This window comes from Myxine glutinosa, chromosome 1, assembly GCF_964187855.1.
Source record: "Myxine glutinosa chromosome 1, kmMyxGlut1.1, whole genome shotgun sequence".
Taxonomy (NCBI): domain Eukaryota; kingdom Metazoa; phylum Chordata; class Myxini; order Myxiniformes; family Myxinidae; genus Myxine; species Myxine glutinosa.
The window spans coordinates 269,964,057-269,984,484 of NC_136261.1; the positions used below are offsets into that span (position 1 = coordinate 269,964,057).

The 20,428-nt window shown below is 52.6% G+C and overlaps 1 protein-coding gene across 2 annotated transcripts in view; it reads right to left on the minus strand.

Annotated features, from left to right (window-relative positions):
* Positions 1 to 966: 966 nt before the first annotated feature.
* The window catches only part of LOC144894323 (uncharacterized), a 32,628-nt gene continuing 13,166 nt past the window's right edge, over positions 967 to 20,428 (minus strand). The window contains exons 1-2 of one of the 2 annotated variants that reach the window (XM_078786969.1): positions 9,076 to 9,885; positions 967 to 2,256 (exon numbers count right to left, since the gene is read on the minus strand). In XM_078786969.1, the coding sequence (XP_078643095.1) occupies positions 1,017 to 2,243 (1,227 nt within the window). In that variant the 5' untranslated portion in view covers positions 2,244 to 2,256; positions 9,076 to 9,885 and the 3' untranslated portion in view covers positions 967 to 1,016. Of the gene's footprint in view, positions 2,257 to 9,075; positions 9,886 to 20,428 lie in introns of those variants that run through there. The other variant, XM_078786964.1, reaches the window with a different exon arrangement.

The window sequence follows — 20,428 nt, forward strand, 5'->3', positions numbered from 1 at the left end:
GTCACCAGTAAAGCGCGGCGTTACGCGCGCTGCTTGTGAGCAAGGAGGAAGCGGACAAGCGGTAACATATAAACGTCTTTATTGTAAGACTACACTGTAACACTGAACTCCTCCGGGCTTGTCGCCCGGTGTATATCATGAGGCCACGCCTACCCCTCGGGCGTGGCCACCGCCCACTCGGTGCGTGGAATGATGTCACCACGCCAGTGGGCTTTTGTGTCCGCCACAGTCTTATTATTAACACTAGAAGGGACATCCGCACAATTCAATGTGAAATGTGACAGTCTTCAAATCATCAAGCCCCCCCCCCCCACCAAACAACCAAGTCCTCATCCTCCTACTCCCAACTCTAAGGCTTCAATCCCGTCCCCATTCCAAGCTTACAACCACTCCACCCCCCCCCCCCAACATCTCCTCAACCCCCGACCTCCCCCACTCAAAGTTTCAACCTCCCACTCCCAACTCTGTCCCATCTTTGCTCTCCCCCTCCTCCCAACCCCAACTCTCTATCCTCCCCTCCTCCCACTCAAAAAGCGACAAGGGTATTCCCACATCGATCATTACATATTTCTTCATTAACTTATTGAAGCAGCGGAATATTGAACTCTTTCCCCTTCCCTATTATGCTATCACCGAATTCACAGAAACCGCGATCGACACATCAACAGCATGGCCGCAACATGTCATGCATGTTCCATCACGGTCATCAGCCCAACTCACAATCCCGCAGGATATACGAATAGTCGGAAACCCTGTGAAATTGCAACTCTCAAGTGACCATGGGAAGCATAATTGTGCCAATAAACGACTTGATACCAATTATCTTCATCCTGATGCATATATGTATATATATATATTTATATACACTTGGGATGTATATAAAGTGTCCAACACCTTAGTCACCCCCCCCCCCCCCCCCCTGCCCAGCCCAACGTAGGAGAGGTAGGGAGAAACCACGAATAGGGGAAAAAGCTTTATTATTCGACATCTCATGTGCACAGTTTCAAAGCTTTGCTTCAATGTTTGGTATGCCCACCGCCCGCCGACCGAACTGCCTCCAAACGCGCGGGGTAGGATTCCAAGAGAGACACAAACAAGTCACGATCGAACTTCATTTCTTCGAGGACGTCAGTCAAAGCAGTGAGAAGCTCTTCCCTGGTGTTCTGGAGGCGTTGTTCAATTCTGTCCTTGAGTATCGCCCCCAAATGTTCACAGGCGTTGAGGTCAGGCGATGCTCCCGGCCACTCATCGTTTCCGAAAAAATCGACCTTGTTCACCTTCAGAAGATTCTGGGTCGCCAGTGCGCTCATGCACGGGGCTCGGTCGTGCAGAAACGTGGTCTCCTTGATGCTGAGGACATTTTCTGGGTTCCGTAAGAACGGAATAACATGGCGGGTCAGCACAACGTCTCGGAGGTATTTGCCGTCCCATGATTGTCCTTGCTCTTTGATGACCCACATCAGCCTTTTCGCTGTGAACATCAAGAGGTATTTGCCATCCCATGATTGTCCTTGCTCTTTGATGACCCACATCAGCCTTTTCGCTGTGAACATCAAGAGGTATTTGCCATCCCATGATTGTCCTTGCTCTTTGATGACCCACATCAGCCTTTTCGCTGTGAACATCAAGAAGACGCCAACGCACAGTGCTGTCTTCGATTTCTCTCGAATCTTGAGTTCTTGTGGAATGTCATCATTGTGAAGAGCCCAAATTCTGTCGTTCTGGAAGTTGGGACGTCGAGCCTCATAAATGAAAAATTCATGAGAAGGGGCCAGGAAAAGAAAATCATCAGAGGTCCACTCGCTCAAAAACTCACAAAACCACATTCGATCCTCGACGTTCTTCTCCGTCAGCTTCGGTGCTGGAATTTGGTGAAAAGCCTTTGCGCCAATGGACTGAAGGAACCTGTGGATACTTGATAAGCTCTTCTTCCTCCCTCGAACCCGTTCAATCTCCTTTTGGAGCCCTCGAATGCTTTTCTTCTCCTTGGCAAGCGACTCAATGATGATATCCCTGCTTTCCTGAGACAAACATTGTGCTGTCTGTTCGGGCCGGCTGTCCATCTCGCAATCGTAGGGATCACGGTTCCAATTGCGTTTGACGAAGTCCTCAGACTTGTTCAGGTACTTGGCAACCCAGGATCGGGATATGGTTCCCGGCGTCTGATCCCTGGCGACTCGGAACGCGATAGCCATGATGCGGCATATCCACCTTTTCTTCTCGGAATCACCCGACCACGACATCACTTCACAAAATCTGCAACAGAACAAGAAAGGCTCATTAGATCATTATGAAATTTTGTATTTGAGATGTCAAATGAATGATCCTTCCCGCTATATGCCCGCCATTGTACAGTGGCGACCCAGTAGAGCTGGGCAAGGGGGGGGGGGGGGGAAAGGTGTTGGGGCACCCTGTATATACAGTCACGTGAAAAAGTAAGTACACCCCATGTAAAGTTTTGACTTTTTCAACATATTTCAACATACAGCTATTTGATCTTCATTTCAACAATATTGATAGATAAAGGTGATATAATATAACAAATATCATGAAACATTTACATTTTAGTCCATTGTATAATTTAAATAAACATAAATGCAAATTTCGCATGTGGAAAAAGTAAGAACACCCTTTATTGCCCCCTTTGGCAGAAACAACCTCAAGTCGGCGTTTCTTATAACTGTTTACAAGTCTCTGACATCAACTGGGAGAAATTTTTGCCCACTCCTCCATTCAGAATTATTTCAGCTGTACGACGTTTGAGGGGTTTCTTGCATGCACAGCTCGTTTCAAATCCCCCCACAACATCTCGATGGGATATAGATCCGGGTTTTGACTTGGCCATTCCAGAACCCTCCATTTCTTTCTTTTCAGCCATTCCTTGGTGGATTTACTGGTATGTTTAGGGTCATTGTCATGTTGCAAGGTCCACCTTCGGTTGAGCTTCAACTTTCCGACAGATGGCCTCACATTATCCTCAAGCACCCTCTGGTACAATGAAGAATTCATCATGGATTATATGATGTTGAGCTGCCCAGGCCCTGATGCAGCAAAGCTGCCCCAAACCATAATATTTCCACCACCATGCTTTACTGTTGGTATCAGGTTCCTGTGGAATTTACTGTTGGTATCAGGTTCCTGTTGGTATCAGGTTCCTGCACAAGCAGATCAAGTCTGGATTGTCAGAAGCAACCTGAATGGAGAGATCAATCAGGTTTGAGCGAAGGCCCCGGATGTTTGAGGTCCATACCGTTAATGAGGAGAGAGGGGGAGCATCGGGTGCAGGACAGGGGAGGGGAGGGGTAGGGTCAGATGAAGGGTGAGAGGGGGATGTAGGACGAGCAGTTGATAGTGTGTCAGAGATTACAGAAGAGTTACAAGAAAGGGAAGGATGAGGAGGACGAAAGGTTTGATGGCGATAGGATGAGGCACAGTGAGGGGTTGTTTGAGGGGGGGCAGAGGTAAGTAGAAGGTTGGGGGAGGTGGAGGTATGACATAGAAGGGAGACGAAGTGGGGAGGAGGCAGCTTTGAGAAGGAGGTGGGAGGAGGGAGAATTTGGGAGGGATGGTTTGCGGGGAGATTTGAAGGGGAGGGGTTGGGGGAGAGTTTTGAATGGGAGGGGCAAGGGGGGAGTTTAGGAGGGGAAGGGCAAGGAGAGAGTTTAGGAGGGGAGGGGCAAGGGGGGAGTTTAGGAGGGGAGGGGCAAGGGGGGAGATTTGGAGGGGAGGGGAAGGGGGGACATTTGGAGGGGAGGGGCAAGGGGGGAGTTTAGGAGGGGAGGGGCAAAGGGGGAGTTTAGGAGGGGATGGGCAAGGGGGGAGTTTAGGAGGAGAGGGGCAAGTGGGGAGATTCGGAGGGGAGGGGCAAGGGGGGAGTTTAGAAAGTGTATGATTAATGAAAGATGAACATATATAACAAATTGGGTTTGTTGTGATTTTCAAGTTAGCGATTCATTTAACAACGATGGAGGAGGGATGGAATGAATCAGAATTTAGAGCATGGAGTGATTTGGAATCATAAGAGATTGAATATTTTTTTGAAATGGAATGAGTTGAAGAGGAAATTGAAAGGAGCCTTTTAAATAAGAAGAAAAACAGCGTGTTGTAATAAACCACTGAATAAAACACTGAAGGGGAAAGTTTAAACATATTTAAACAGAACTGTGAAGAACAATCTTATATTCACAAAAATACCAATGGGGAGAGGAAGCCTAGAGCGACAACCACGAGTCACTTGAACAGGGCAAAAGGTGGAAGGCAAGGGGAAAATGGGGGCGGGGCGAGACAGCGCACGTGGGCAGAGGCAAAAGCACACGAGGAGAAAGGGAAATAAAAGTTTTTTTTGTTTGTTTTTTTTTGGGGGGGGGGGGTGGGGGTTACAACGTTAGACAAATAGTAGATGTTTGGTGAAAGTTTGGGGGAGAAGCAAAAATCAAAAAACCTAGCAAAACCAGCGAGGGAAGAAACAAACTTCGACGGGGGAAGCCTGAGGCTGCAAGGCCTCACACCCCGCGCGGCAAACAAACGATTAATTTATTAAAAATAAACACCGAGAAACATCCAAGGGACTCACTATAAGTTCACACGCCGAAAGATAAAATACAGTTACGACAAAATACAATTGTGAACAGACTTAACTTTGAAAACGTGGAGCTGCCCCAAACCATAATATTTCCACCACCATGCTTTACTGTTGGTATCAGGTTCCTGTGGAATTTACTGTTGGTATCAGGTTCCTGTTGGTATCAGGTTCCTGCACAAGCCGATCAAGTCTGGATTGTCAGAAGCAACCTGAATGGAGAGATCAATCAGGTTTGAGCGAAGGCCCCGGATGTTTGAGGTTCATACCGTTAATGAGGAGGGGAGGGGCAATGGGGGGAGATGTGGAGCTTCGATGTGGAGCTTCGCTTCGATGTGGAGCATGTGGAGCTTCGAAAAATTCGTGACGTCGTCTCGAGATCTCGCGAGATCGACTTCTGATTCTGATTAGGGCCTGCTCATAAGTATCTCTTTCACTAATGTTCTGGATGGTAATGTTACAATCCTTACAACCTGGTTAGTAACGTTACATGGTTAGTAACGTTACAGATTTTGACTGCTTATATTTTACACATCATAGAATATTTGTAATACTTGTTCCTAAATTTTAATATAGCATTGCATAGAAGAGGAAAATTTGAAATATGACAATTCATAGCCATTGCATTTTCTCTGTCGAAAAATAAATTCATGTTTTGGTTAGTAACGTTACATGGCTTACCAAGGGTTTTGAATTTCACAATCTTTTGGCTAAATCAATTTTGATCCTAAATTTTGGATGATAAATCTATGAGAGCATTGTACTCACTAAATAAATTTGATACGTTTGTGTGGATATACTTATTTTCATGCTCATAATGGCTTAATTAACTTTTTCTTATCTTACATTAGAAATTACACAGGAAAACATCACCAATATAAATTCGCTATTTTCACCCACTTATACCAAAGACACAGCAAGATAAATGTTTTTTCCAGAAACTCTGAAGTGTCTTTAGTCATATACAACCAAAAAATGCATGAAAAAGACAATTTGAAATTTTGGGGTCATGTCCTCCTAATTATGGAATTGCCCATAAGCTTAGGCCTATTTCAGTCACGTCAGTCCGACACTCGGCAGGTAGTTTGACTATTTGATGACATAAATAAACCTTTCACAATCTTTTGGTCAAAGTTATTTCCTTGAAAAGTGACAGACTTTACTCTGAGCAAGCTTAAAATCATAAATTTCTAGTTAGCAAGAACATGAAGAACGGCAATGATTATGAATCTGATTGAATGCATGAATGAATGCATGTCATGACACAACTGAATTCATGTTAGTTTAGCTAGGGGCTTTATCGAAACTTACTTTTATGTCCCCCAACTTCAGTCCATGCATGCAAGAAATCTAATTTATCTATCATAGCACGCCTGGAGGTAGATTGGTAGAGATTAAAAAAATATTATAGGCCTCGCCCTAGACCAAATATAAGGCTATTATTACATGACTAGCAGAAGTACCCGGCATTGCCGGGGGAGGGGGGGTAGGGGGAGGGGGAGGGGGGGAGGGGGGGAGAGGGGGAGGGGGGAGGGGGGAGGGGAGGGGTAGGGGAGGGGGAGGGAGAGGGGAGGCGGGGGAGAGGGAGCAGGGAGGGGGGAGGGGAGGAGGGTAGGGGAGGGGGAGGGGGGAGGGGAGGGGGAGAGGGGAGGCTGGGGAGAGGGGAGGAGGGAGGGGGAGGGAGGGGGGAGGGGGGAGGGGAGGGGGGAGAGGGGGAGGGGAGGGGGAGGGGGAGGGGGGAGGGGAGGGGGGAGAGGGGGAGGGGGAGGGGGGAGGGGAGGGGGGAGGGGGGAGGAGGAGGGGGGAGGAGGGAGGGTGGGAGGGGAGGGGGGAGGGTGATGAGGATGGGGGGTGAGGGGGTGGGAGGGGGAGGGGGGAGGGGGGAGGGGGGAGGGAGGGGAGGGAGGGGAGGGAGAGGGGGAGGGGGAGGGGGAAGGGGGAAGGGGGAAAGGGGAAGGGGGAAGGGGGAAAGGGAGGGGGGGAAAGGGGGGGAAAGGAGGGGAAAAGGGAGGGGGAAAAGGGAGGGGGGAAAAGGGAGGGGGAAAAGGGAGGGGGAGGGGGAGGGGAGAAGGGGAAGGGGTAGGGTGGATGGGGGGAGGGAGGGGAGGACGGAGGGGGAAGGGAGGGGGGAGGACGGATGGGGGAGGGGGAAGGGGGAGGGAAGGGGAGGGCCAGTCAACAATGACGTTGCAGTTCTCATGGTCGGAGAGCAGCACAACAATCGCGACATCGTCCTGCATCTTCGCAAGAGCACGAAGCGGATTTGGAGACTCACCGATCCTGTGACCCACGCCCTCCAGTACCGGCGTTGCCGGGCGGGGGAATGGAGACCCGTACATTCCCAACCCGTACATTCGCCCTCTCGACTCAAGCTCGTATTCGATTCGTATTCGAAATCGAAAGGGGAAAGGGGAAATCCTTCGTATTCGAATTCGTAAACACGAAATATGAATTAAAATTTAATTCATATCGCACAAAATCGACACAAAACACGGTCGCATAAAGGTGAAAAAACGCAATGGCTTTTCGCCCTGAATTACGTGCAAACGTGTGACGTGTGACGGGATGGAACATCACGTGATCGCTCTGAGCGAATCAGCGAGCTGCTCGCACCGGCTGAGATTAGCGGGTACTTCGCTGAAATGCGCTGAGGTAAATATGAATAAAAAATATGGATCTCGTCAAATATTGTCTCGGCCATGTTCGTCCCAGGCTCAATGGCCATGTCTATGCCAAATATCAAGCACGTGAGCCTCTCCGTTTCGGAGTCTATCGGTAACATTACACACACACACACACACACACACACACACACACACACACACACACACACACACACACCACACACACACACACACACACACACACACACACACACACACTGTGTTTTATATATATATATAGATTAAGCCCTTACACTCTCACACTTGTGCCAAATGTACCACGGAAGCAAGGCCTACAGTGGAAGGAGAGGGAGGGGATCGTGTCGGCATAATTGTGAGGTTTGGGTGAAGTTTTTCAACAGCATGAAATCTAGTGGGAAAAAACAAACTGGGATAGGGCCTAGGCCCAATGGCTAAGCTTAGCCCCTAGCTAGGCTTGATGATGCGAGTACTAGTAAGTAGTGATAGTACTACTAGCATGACGGCAATCTCACAACGGACTTTTCACACTAACTCAAGTTCAGAATTGAGGGATCATTATGCTGTACTTTGTTGGATTGCACACTTCATTAGACCTTTGAACTGATTGGTTTCCATTTTAGAATGATTGTTGAAGTGTTACCCCGGATTGTTGCATGGAATAGACTGTATTAGCTTACGAAGTTAAAGCTTAACTCACTGCATTATAACTGCGTATATCGCCGATACAAATGACTTCTGTTCAAAGCTGTACATCGGCATTCAGCCCTAAATTGTCAATTAAGGTAAGAAAATACACTCTTTATCAAATGCATTTGTAGGAAATACTTTTTTCTTAAGTATTTCCATAATTTGGCAAAGATAAAGATAGGTAGGGTTTCGTTCACGAGTGACAGTTTTACGTATTGTTTACATTCAAACTCGTACGCCAATGCATGTACATCCGGGTTATCCGAGCAATTTTTGCCCTCTTTGGTAATGGCGGACGTGCCCTCATGTGCGCACACGATCGTAACGTTAGCGGTATAGGAACTGCGCACTCTTGTTTATTTATAGAACTCTGTGTCGGAGCACCTACCCATGCAGATCTACCTAAATCTATAAATATCACTATCCCAAAATTCATAACCTAGCCCCCCCCCCCCCTTCCTGAACCATAGCACCTGCTAGGTTCACTGCAGGTGCTACCATTCCAGTCTTAACACCTACTGTCTCACACTTAATTAGCCTATGAGATAAATCAGGAGGGCTGTGGGAAGTGAACCGAAGCTACCTGCCTATTCTCCTTAACATACTACCCTCTTAAACAACCATGCATTTCAAATATTTACCAAAGTATTATTCGTCGTTCCTGTGGAGAGAGGAAACAAACAACAACACGGAACCCTAACTTAACCACAAACCTTAGCCTTATGCAAAAATTCAAAAACTCAAATAAACATTTATTCAACCCCTTCCTACAGACCGCGTCCCCCGGTGGATGCCACAAGACAACGTTACCTGCGTGGCCATACCAATGCACCCCAGATTTCCGCGGGCCCTGTCCTGGTGTTACCCATGAGTGCCATGGGTCGGTGGATTTCACCCACATTCACTCAACAAAAACCCATAATCACTCATACACATTCCAAAAATCATCACAACATTTCAAAAATCAATAAAGCACATTTTTCACCCCCCTGCAGGACCATGGCACAGATTCATACACATGTGTGTGCAATCTCAACTAGGCAGCGGGGAGGTACCGCACAAGTAAGATGGTGGGGGCGCTTCAGGCTGTGGTGCCCGCAGTCCCAATAACAAGTCACCCGACTTCCAACTTCATTGCCCCTCCCCCCCCCCCCCCCCCCACACCTTTATCTCTTCCGTGACAGCCAAACAGCTCTTTTCGTTGTTACCCCACCGGTGGGGGTCTCCACACACCAGGCTGCGTTGCCTCCTGCTTCCTTGCAGGCACACGGGTCGCTGGGAGTCTCACTCACCCCAGGGCACCCAACAGACCCCACCACCAACGGGCTCCAATTTCCAGACACCACTGGCTGCCAGGGGTAATTGCCGCATAGGGGAGCCACAGTCATCGCTTCTCCAGAGTCTGAACTGTACCTGCGGACACACACATACACCTTCCCCACCCGCAAAATCCCCAAAACATATTTCCTCCCCCGCTGCCATTCAATTCTCCAACACCTTTCCAGAAGATGTCACAAAAAGATGTTGCCATGGCCTGCTTTATCTGAAATCCCCAATTCACATTTTACCATTACATCTCAAAACACAATAATCATCACTCATCCATAATCTCCACCCTCACGACCACATGAAAACACTACACCTCCACATAAACAAACGCCACCCACAAGACGCTGTGTGGCACACATTCCATCCCCTCACCGGACATGCCATCACTCTCACCCCCTCCCTCCTCCAAATTGCATGTCCCCAATTTAAATAAGCAAGTCCTGAAGCCTGGGACAGTACACCTCAAAGTCTCTCACCTCTGGTGTGCAGGTATTTACAGGTTGGTCAGGTGCAAAGTGCCATCCACCCTCAAAATCCCCAAATTTCTCCCTTTGGACAATCAAGCTCACCAAATTGCGCCTTTTGTCCCACTGTACTGGCAGGTATGTGGATCCGCATCCAACAGTGACTATCACTACACTACTATATTTGGCTACGACAGCTCCGCATCTCTACGTGCAAGGGTAATCGGGACAAGCTGAGCAGCCGAAACGCCAACATGGCCCATGAGTGTCCATACGGGTGCGATCCACCATCCATCCTTCGCCCCCCCCCCCCCCTGTGAGGAACACGGCTGCACTAGCCCCAGCTGGCCAATGTGGTGAGCACCTGCTGCCAACAACACTACCACACTCACAACCTCGGCCCTGGGGGAGGCGGTCGCAGTGCGTGGCATCCACATCACGTCACCTGCGCCGCCCTCATCCTCCAGTCCACACAACTGCTGCCCCAGTGCCCACCCACGCTTGACCATGCCAAGGCCTAGCAGCCAGCCATGCACCACCAGGAGACTCCTCCAGAAGACATGGTCCACACACCTCGGACACCATAGCACCACGTTGACCACCACAACCACCACATTTGACTAATCTCACCAAAGAAGGGTGCTTTTCCATACACATGCCAGCCGAGCATGGCCCATATGCTCGGCTCGTTACACATTCCCATGGCTCTCTTCCAAGCCGAGAGTCCACAAATCATAATGAAACATCTGTGGAAGATCACTCTCACACCATCATGTTCCACAGATGCCCCAATGGTTGTCCGGTGGGCTATAATCCATCCCTGTCCATGCAGTTTGACCCGCGTCCATAGACCAGCACATCATGGCAGATCACCACATGCTGGCTGTCCAAGTCTCAAGGAGAGGGTGTCAGGCCGCCTGCCTGGGCGGTCACCACATCAGGTCCATGTTAGCCGTCCGCGATGCCACCACCAAAGCGCGACCCACAACACCTCCCCCTAGTGGTCCTAAATGTACGCCATCCCAGGCCTGAGAAACCACCTCGGACCCCCTGGGGGTCTTAACCCCCACCAGGGTCCGGTGACCCTGTCGGCCCGAAACACACGCTTGGGCGGCACCCCGATTTTACAAGGGACGCCACACTCCACCAGACCCGCGTGGGGCCCAGGTCGTACCATGACACACATGGTCGGACCCCACGTCCAAATCTCACCAGCACAGCCCCCCAGCTGGCTGGCATTACCAAATTTTGAAAGGGGCAACTTTTTCCCGAGGCCATTCCCAATGACCTCTCCTGGTCTATATTCCGCAGCCCGGGGATCAACTCCCACCAAGGCTGCTCCAAATCACATTCCCATTTAAGTATGAATTTATTTTTCCTTTTAAAAATTTTCATCACCTGTACCAAACCGCAGCTGCAGGTAACAACCCCCTCAAGTTGTTCTGCTCCTCCCTGCAGCTGTTCCAAATTTCCTACGGGGACCAAATCTTCCGAGGCTCTATCTCCTGACTCATCTCTGTCCGAATCCAGCTCATAGCCAAAACACTCCCCCTGCTGGGTATGCAATTTCGGAGCCTCTGGTGCCCAATTTTTGTTCATGTAGTCCAGGAGCCCAGAAGGTTTATTCAAGTGAAAAGCGCCGGAACGTTTGACCTCATGGGCTTATGGGGTCATCCACCGACATCACAAAAATGCATTGCTGCCCGGTCTGACACATGGCTTTCCCCCCGAAATCACTCAATTAGTGACGCTATTACCAAAAAACCTATTTTTCTCAATATCTGGAGAACTATGCATGATAATATCACGAATAAGGTGTCTATACCTATGTTTACATGGTCAATAAGTACACTGACACCCACATTATTGCTAGAAAATGTATAGTTTTTCAGGTAAATGTTTAGTTCACCCACTCATTTAGAAACGCCATTGCGGAAAAACCCATTTTCATTAATATCTGAAAAACAATGCATGATAATATCACAAATAAGGTGTCTATACCCATGTTTTTATGGTGAAATATTACAATGCCAACTCTTGTGCTTGAAAATGTGGAAGTCACCCTGAAAGTTGCCTACTTGAGTCGTACCATCTCTGTCTTTTGTTATAATGTGGCAAATAATGCATTGGTTTCTGTCCCTTTTTGTTATTTACAGATCATGGCAAATGACGCCCCCGTTTGTATAATTTGCAAAGAAAGAGGAGAAAAGAAACGTTCCCTGAAGTGTTTCAATTCCAGCAACTGGGAAACAGCCAAAATGCTGCTAGACGGCGAAAGGCACTTCAAAGTGACAAGTTTTCGAACACCTCGGAAGAGATCAGAACAGCTGAGGGCCCAGAAGGCAAATATTACCACTTAGTTTGCCTCAGTCGATTCTGTGCTGTGAAGAGAGGAGCACCTCCAAGTACAGAACCATCTGAACCACCTCAGAAGACCACTCGTTCAAGTTCCGATCATCCTTCTACCAGCACGAGAGGCGTCCTTGGACAGGAATGTATTTTTTGTGGACAGAAGAGGAAGAGGAAGTTGCAGAAAAATGAACCCCTCAGCCAATGTTTGACCACAGATGGGAGCAAGGCAATCCTTCTTGCTGCTAAGAAAAAGTGTGATACTGGGATCATTGGACATGGGGAAGATCTTATTGCAAAGGAAGCCAAATACCATAACAGTTGTCGTCGTGACTATGTAAGACTGCATGTGACGGATGAAGAGCAAACGTCGAATCGGAAGATGCACGTTGAAGCCTTCAAAAACTTGTCGATGTTCCTCGAAAATGAAGTCATCAAAAACAAATCCCCCATGTTGGCGTCAGTAATTTTCAATTTGTACAAAGAAGAGTTTCTTGCTCTTGGAGGAACACAGGATGACATTGATAGGTACACCACACAAAGTCTGATATCGAAGATAAAGGAACGATTCCCGGAAATCCTCATTGACAAACGAGCAAACAAATCTGGAAACCAAACAAATCCACTCATCACTGACGTCTGCTGAGGCATTTGCTATGCTGACTGATTCCAATGAAAAGATTGAAGAAATCAGGTGTGCTGCAATGGCATTGCGGACAGAAATTCTTGCAATCCCCCAATCAAAGACCCATTCACCCACTTCAGTTCACACCCTGAAGGAAAATTCCCCAAGTATCCCCGATCTGATTCTCCTGTTCTTCCGTACTCTCATCGGTGGGTTGCAATCAGAAATTGGTGTAAATAACTCCAATAGGGATGTGATCGAGAGAAAAGCATTAGCTGGTGCATCGGATGCTGTGTTCAACTGTACCAGAGGAAGAGTTAGGCCTTGGAAGCATCAAGCTCTTGGGCTCGGGTTGGGAACACTGACAGGATCGAAAACAGTGTTGACCACCCTGAACCGCTTTGGTCATTGTATCCGCTACGATGAAGTGAAGCGGCTCGAGACTGAAATGGCCTACACCTGCTCTGACTTGGAACAGGAAACTCCTGTCGGTCTCCATCTGCGCGATGGATTGGGAACAGGTAATAATGATAATAATAATAATAATAATCATAATAATAATACAAATACACGTTTGTGGTGAAAATGTTGTTATTACCTTTTTGTATTTTTCAGCATTAGCCTGGGATAACTACGATGTGTTCGGTAATGGCGTCGCTTAATGAGCGGGTGGGCTACACATTTACCTGGAAAACTATACATTTTCTAGCAATAATGCGGGTGTCAGTGTAATGATTGACCATGTAAACATAGGTATAGACACCTTATTCGTGATATTATCATGCATAGTTCTCCAGATATTGAGCAAAATAGGTTTTTCAGTAATGGCGTCACTAATTGAGTGATTTCGGGGGGAAAGTCCCGAAATGGGAAAGCTGATGGGAAAGCCCCCATCAGCCCATGAGGTCAAACATTCCGGCGCTTTGCACTTGAATAAACCTTCTGGGCTCCTGGACTAATGGTCACTTCAACCTCCTCCTCGGACCGACTCACCTCATCCCCCAAGCCACCTTGAGCCTGATCAACCTTTTCCTCCATGGTACTGTCACAGGTCTCTAGCCGCTGGATCAAATCATTCACATCATCATTACCCCCAATCAGTTCTGGCCCCAACAGGAGTTCATCAATACATACCCGGTCCGGCTCCGTTACCTGGACCCCCAATACCTCTACCCCCTCATTCTCTGCACAACTGTACTTGTGCAGCAAGGATTCAAATTGCTCCCCCTGTTGGTGTGTTGCAGCATCCATACCAGCCATCCATACCTTCCAGGCCCATATGTAACAAACATTCCCCATTTAAATTTTCACACTCCCCATTTACCTCTTGGCACTCCCCATTCACCTCCAACTGTTCATTCATCTCCCTTATTTCATTCCCCTGTTCACTCATTTGTTCATTCATTCCCTCTATCTTTCCTTCCAACCGATCACTCATCTCCTTTATTTCCTGCCCCTGTTCCAGGCCTGGGGATTTCAGATCTCATCGGTAACCGTTTTTCGGTTCCGTGATTTAAGTTTATGGGAACCGATGGGAAACAAAATTCCGGTTCCGTGCCCAAACCTAATGGGAAACGATTTTTTCCCTTTAGAATTAGTAAAGCAAAACATTTGTAATACAAAATTTAAAATGTAGTCTCCTGTCATTTACATAAATCCTGTCATTTACATGTATGCAATGTAATTAACGCATGTTCATTATTGAGGTTGATGTTTATTATCAGAGAAGAGCAAATTCTGTCAGTTTGATTGTGTATACCCTTATGAAATAAAGTTTTATTATTATTTTAAGTTATATTTTAGGAGTCGCGGAAGGCGAGAGAACGAGGCCATTCGTAGGGTTCGAAGATGGTTTATTGTAACAGCAAGATCCAGCACACTAAACTCGAACGGAAGTCAGCATGCTTATATAAAGCCAAAAGCCCTCTTCGGAGGGCGTGGCTCCGGCAACCGCGCGTGCGTCACGTCCGCACAACCACAAGTCCAACAGGCCCGTGCACGTGTATTATGCCCAAATAAGGTAATCACATAAGGTAACCGCCGCATGCGGTTACCTGCACATAAGGTAACCGCCACATACGTCCCCCCAGAATGCACTCCACGGGCCTATGCGTAGGCCGAGGCGACCGAGGAGCTGGGCAAGTCCTCGGGGGAGGCTGCCGAGGTTCCTCGCGGGCCTCCCGAGGTTGCAGGTCGCGGGTGCAGTGCCGAGAAGGCTCGAGCGGTGCACGCGAAAGCGGGTGAGCCAACCGAGGGGCTGGTCAAGGCCTCGGGGGAGGCTGCCGAGGTTCTTCACGGGCCTCCCGGGGTTGCAGGTCGCGGGTGCAGTGCCGAGAAGGCTCGAGCGGTGCACGCGAAAAGCGGGTGAGCCAACCGAGGGGCTGGTCAAGGCCTCGGGGGAGGCTGCCGCGGTTCCTCGCGGGCCTCCCGAGGATGCAGGGTCGGAGAAGTAGTTGCGGTTGTAGTTGTAGTTGCGCGAGGGTGATGAAGCGGCCGTGCCGCTAACATCAGCGCGTGCGAAGGTGACGAAACAGCCGTTCCGCCAACGTCAGTGCGCGCGAAGGTGACGAAGCAGCCGTGCCTTCAGAGGGTCTTGGAATAGGTTCGCCCCTCCGGTCATAGAGGAGGAGCCGAGCGCGGTGCGCGAACCTCATAGTCATGGCCGTCGTCGTTACCGAAACTCCGGCATTTCGAAACCGCATTCGAAACTGCGCCCGAAGCCGTGCGGGAGAAGCCGGCGTCCCCAGCTTAGGTGGCTTCCCTGGCTCGGGCGCGCTTGCCGTGTTCGTTCGCAGCCCCGGAATCCGTTCGGGGGCAGTCAGAGGTCACCAGTTTAGGAGTCGCGGAAGGCGAGAGAACGAGGCCATTCGTAGGGTTCGAAGATGGTTTATTGTAACAGCAAGATCCAGCACACTAAACTCGAACGGAAGTCAGCACGCTTATATAAAGCCAAAAGCCCTCTTCGGAGGGCGTGGCTCCGGCAACCGCGCGTGCGTCACGTCCGCACAACCACAAGTCCAACAGGCCCGTGCACGTGTATTATGCCCAAATAAGGTAATCACATAAGGTAACCGCCACATGCGGTTACCTGCACATAAGGTAACCACCACAATATGATGATTCTCCATTTTTTTAGAACTGACTTTCACAATATTTTCTGTCTCATGAGTTGTAACGCAAGACAACAATGGACACCGTTAATGCTTCAACTATTATGTAAACCAACAACGAATCGACCCCCCCCCCCCCCTCCTCTGTTCGGGCTGCACAATTTGAGAACCCCTCCGCGTCTGGCATAGCACTGTACTTACTATTACTGTACATACTAGTTGATTCTCCCTTAATATTAGGTTTGAAGGAGCTGCGCTCCAACGCGAGTCGAAAGAATTGACGCGACCAAAGACGGAATTCGTCCGAGTTGCTTTATTGAAACAAAACAGCTCAGGTATTCTGACAAGCCCGTTTATCGGGCAGCAATATATATACACATTTATGTCGGGAAGTTTGCCCGGCAAAAGCTATACCGGGCATGCCCGGGTGTCAAGGGCGAGCCTTGGAAAGGCGAGTCTGGACCTGCCCGGGCGTGTTTGGCTGCGGCCTGGCAAGTCGAGGCTGGGCGTGCCCGGGCACTCTGGGCGAGCCCTGGAAAGGTGATAGCGGGCATGCCCGGACGCTCTGGGCGAGCCCTGGAAAGGCGATAGCGGGCATGCCCGGACGCTCTGGGCGAGCCCTGGAAAGGCGATAGCGGGCATGCCCGGGAAAGATGAGACCGGGCGTGCCCGGGAGGTTTGGGCGTGCCCGGGAACAGTGAGTCCGGGCATGCCCGGGAGAGGCGCGTCTGGCCGTGTTCTGGCCGGTCCAAGGCGATTGTGTGCATCCAGCAGTAACCGCTACACACGCCCCTCCAGAATCGACCTGCACCGGCAGGGTCAATTTAAGGGGGGTCCGGATGACCCGGCCGAAGCGACCCCTGGAGGGTCGTGGGGAGGAGTCCGACGTGGTGGTGGGTGGTCGAGCGGGGGGAACTGTGGACGGGGGGCGGCCTCGCCGCGGAGGAAGGGCCAACCGTGGTGGTCGGTCGACGTCCATGTGCGCCGGTTTGAGGCGGTCCACAGAAATCCGGTCCGGCCGGCCGCCGAAGTCGACGATGAAAGACTTGTCGCCCCGTCGCAGGACCCGGAAGGGCCCGTCGTACGGCGGCCGGAGTGGCCCCCGGTGCGCGTCATGACGCACAAAGACGTACTCCGCTGTGCGAAGCGCCGGGGGGACGTAGGACTGGGGGCCACCGTGGCGGGACGTCGGCATGGGGACAAATCGTCGGGCGGCCTCCTGGAGGTCCGAGCGCTGGCGAGCGGCGGACCAGGGACTGGTAGCGTCGGGCACGAATTCGCCCGGGACGCGGAGCGGCTGGCCGTAGACGAGCTCGGCGGCGGACGCCTGGAGGTCTTCCTTGGGGGCCGTGCGAAGGCCCAAAAGGACCCACGGCAGCCGGTCGGCCCAACCGTCGTCCTGAAGGCCGGCCGTGAGTGCGGCCTTCATGGAGCGGTGAAACCGCTCGCACAACCCGTTGGCTTGGGGGTGGTAGGCCGTGGTGCGGTGCAGCGTGACCCCCAACGAACGGGCGACCGCGCCCCAAAGCTCAGACGTGAACTGTGGGCCGCGGTCGGACGAGATGTCCGCTGGTGCGCCGAAGCGCGTGACCCAGGTGGCGATGAACGCCTGCGCCACGTCGGCGGTGGTGGTGGAGGCGAGGGGCACAGCCTCCGGCCATCTGGTGGTCCTGTCCACCATGGTGAGCAGGTGGGTGAACCCCCGCGAGGGGGGCAGGGGACCCACCAGGTCCACGTGGACATGGTCGAAACGCCGTTCAGGCACGGCGAAAGGTGCCAGCAGGGCCTGGGTGTGGCGGTGGACCTTGACCCGCTGGCAGGCCGTGCAGGCATTGGCCCAGTCGCGGATGTTTCGTCGAAGGCCATGCCAGACGAAACGCGTCGACACCAGCTTCTGAGAAGCTTTCCGGCCCGGGTGAGAAAGGCCGTGGATGGAGGCGAAGATGCGGCGCTGCCAGGAAACGGGCACGATGGGGCGAGGCTGGCCCTGGGAGACGTCGCAGAGCAGGACGGTGCCCGCGAAGGGAATGTCGGCCAGGCGGAGGCCCGTGTCCGCCGCACGGAGTGCCTGCACCGAGGCGTCGGTGGTCTGGTCGGCCGCCATGAGCGCGAAGTCCACGCCGAGGTGGACCGCGTTCGCGCTGGCCCGAGAAAGACAGTCGGCCACGGCGTTGTCTTTGCCGGTGACGTGCCGGATGTCCGTGGTGAACTCCGACACGGCGGAGAGGTGGCGCTGCTGGCGGGCCGACCACGGCTCCGTGACCTTAGCCATTGCGTAGACCAACGGCTTGTGGTCGACGAAAGCCGTGAACGGGCGGCCCTCCAGGAGGTGTCGGAAATGGCGAACGTCCAGGAATAGCCCGAGCAGCTCGCGGTCGAACGTGCTGTAGTTTAACTCGTTCGGCCGGAGTTGCCGGCTGAAAAAAGTGAGTGGCTGCCAAACCCCGTCCACCCATTGCTCATGGACGGCGCCCACCGCGTAGTTGGAGGCGTCCGTAGTGAGGGCGATGGGCGCGTTGAGCACCGGGTGAGCCAGCAGCGTTGCGTCGGCGAGGGCCCGTTTGGCGCTGGCGAAGGCCGCGTCCATGGCCGCGGACCAAACAATGTCATGCTTGGCCGGCTTGCCCCGGAGGGCCTCGTAAAGGGGCCGCATGAGCTGAGCAGCGCGGGGCACGAATCGGTGATAAAAATTCACCATGCCGAGGAACTCTTGGAGGGCCTTGATGGAACGGGGACGCGGGAACGTGGTGATGGCCTCGACCTTGGTCGGCAGCGGCACGGCCCCGGTCTTGGTGATGCGGTGGCCCAAAAAGTCAACGGTCGTCGCGCCGAAGTGGCATTTGACCGGGTTGACAATTAAGCCGTGCTCGCTGAGGCGACCGAACAGTGTTCGGAGGTGGAGGAGGTGCTCGGCGCGGGACGTGCTGGCGACGAGGATATCGTCCAGATAGACTAAAAGAAACGGCAGGTCGCGCAGCACGCCGTCCATCAAGCGCTGGAACGCCTGGGCCGCGTTCTTGAGGCCAAACGGCATCCGCAAAAATTCGAACAGGCCGAACGGCGTGATGACGGCCGTCTTCGGGACATCGGCCGCCCGGACAGGTACCTGGTGGTAGCCCCGTATCAGGTCAATTTTCGAAAAGATGACCCGTCCCGCCAAACGGGCGGAAAAGTCCTGAATATGCGGGATCAGGTACCTGTCGGGGGTGGTAGCGTCGTTGAGATGGCGGTAGTCTCCACACGGGTGCCATCCACCCCCCGGCTTTGGCACGATGTGCAGTGGCGAGGCCCACGCGCTATCGGAGCGCCGCACGATGCCGAGGTGCTCCAATGCGTCGAACTCGGCCTTCGCCACGGCGAGCTTGGCCGGGTCGAGGCGGCGGGCCCTGGCGTAGACCGGCGGGCCCGTAGTGGGTATGTGGTGCTCGATCCCGTGCCGCACCGCGACGGCCGAAAACGTCGGCCACGTGAGGGCCGGGAATTCCGCGAGCAGGCGAGCGAACGCGTTCGCTGCCGGGAGGGCGCACGCCAGTTCGGTCGGCGCGGAGCTGCTCATCGTGCACGCCAGGGAGCTGAAGGTCTCGGCGTTGACAAGGCGACGACGTTTGACGTCGACCAGCAGCCCGTGCGCGCAGAGGAAGTCGGCGCCCAGCAAAGCCATGGGGACGCAGGCGGTCACAAAAGTCCATTGAAAACGCTGGCTGCCGAAGCAGAGGGTGACGACGCGTGGGCCGAAAGTGCGTATGGCCGAGCCATTAGCAGCGACCAAACAGGGGCCGCAAACGGCGTCCCGCCTGTCCTGCTCGGAGGCGGGTATGACGCTCAGTTGGGCGCCGGTGTCACACAGGAAACGCCGCCCAGACGCTTTGTCCCGAATAAACAGCAAGTTGCCCGAGTGGCCGGCGCTCATGGCTGGGAATGAACGCCGGCCCGGCCGTTTCCCGACCTGCCGAAAGTGCACGGGGGCCGGCACGTCCGAGCCTTGTGTCCGAACCTGGCGTGGTAATAACACCACGCCCGGTCAGGTGGAGGCCCCGGCCGTCGTGTCGGAAGCGGGCGGTGCGGCGTGGCGGCCGCCAGTTGCACCGGCAGTTCGGCCTCCAACTGCGCAGGGCGCTCGGGCGTCGTGGGCGTCGCCTCGGACGGCGGCGGGCTCCAGGTAACCGCGCCGATGTGCTGGCCCGCCGAGGAGATCTTATCGGCTTCCCTGGCGAGGGCGCGGGAATCCGTGATCAACGTGCCAGCCAGGGCGAGGCGTACCGGGTGAGGCAGCTGGCGAAGGAACAGCTCGCGGAACAGAAAATCCGGAGAGTGCTCACCGAGCAACGAGAGCATATAGTCCATGCGCTCTGACGGGCGCGTGTTGCCGAGCTCGGGCAGAGCGAGCAGGCGCCGTGCGCGTGCTGCCGGTGAGAGGGCGAAAGCGTCGAGGAGGAGTGTCTTCAGCGCGTCGTATTTGTCAGCAGCCGGCGGGTGCTCGAGGAGGCTCAAGGCGCGGGCCGCGGTGGCGGAACCGAGCGCCGCCACACATGGTGGAAGCGGGTGTCGTCCGCGGTGATGCCTCGCAGGGCGAACTGAGAGTCCGCCTGAGCGAACCAAACAGCCGCGTGAGCCTCCCAGAAGGTAGGCAGTTTAAGCGT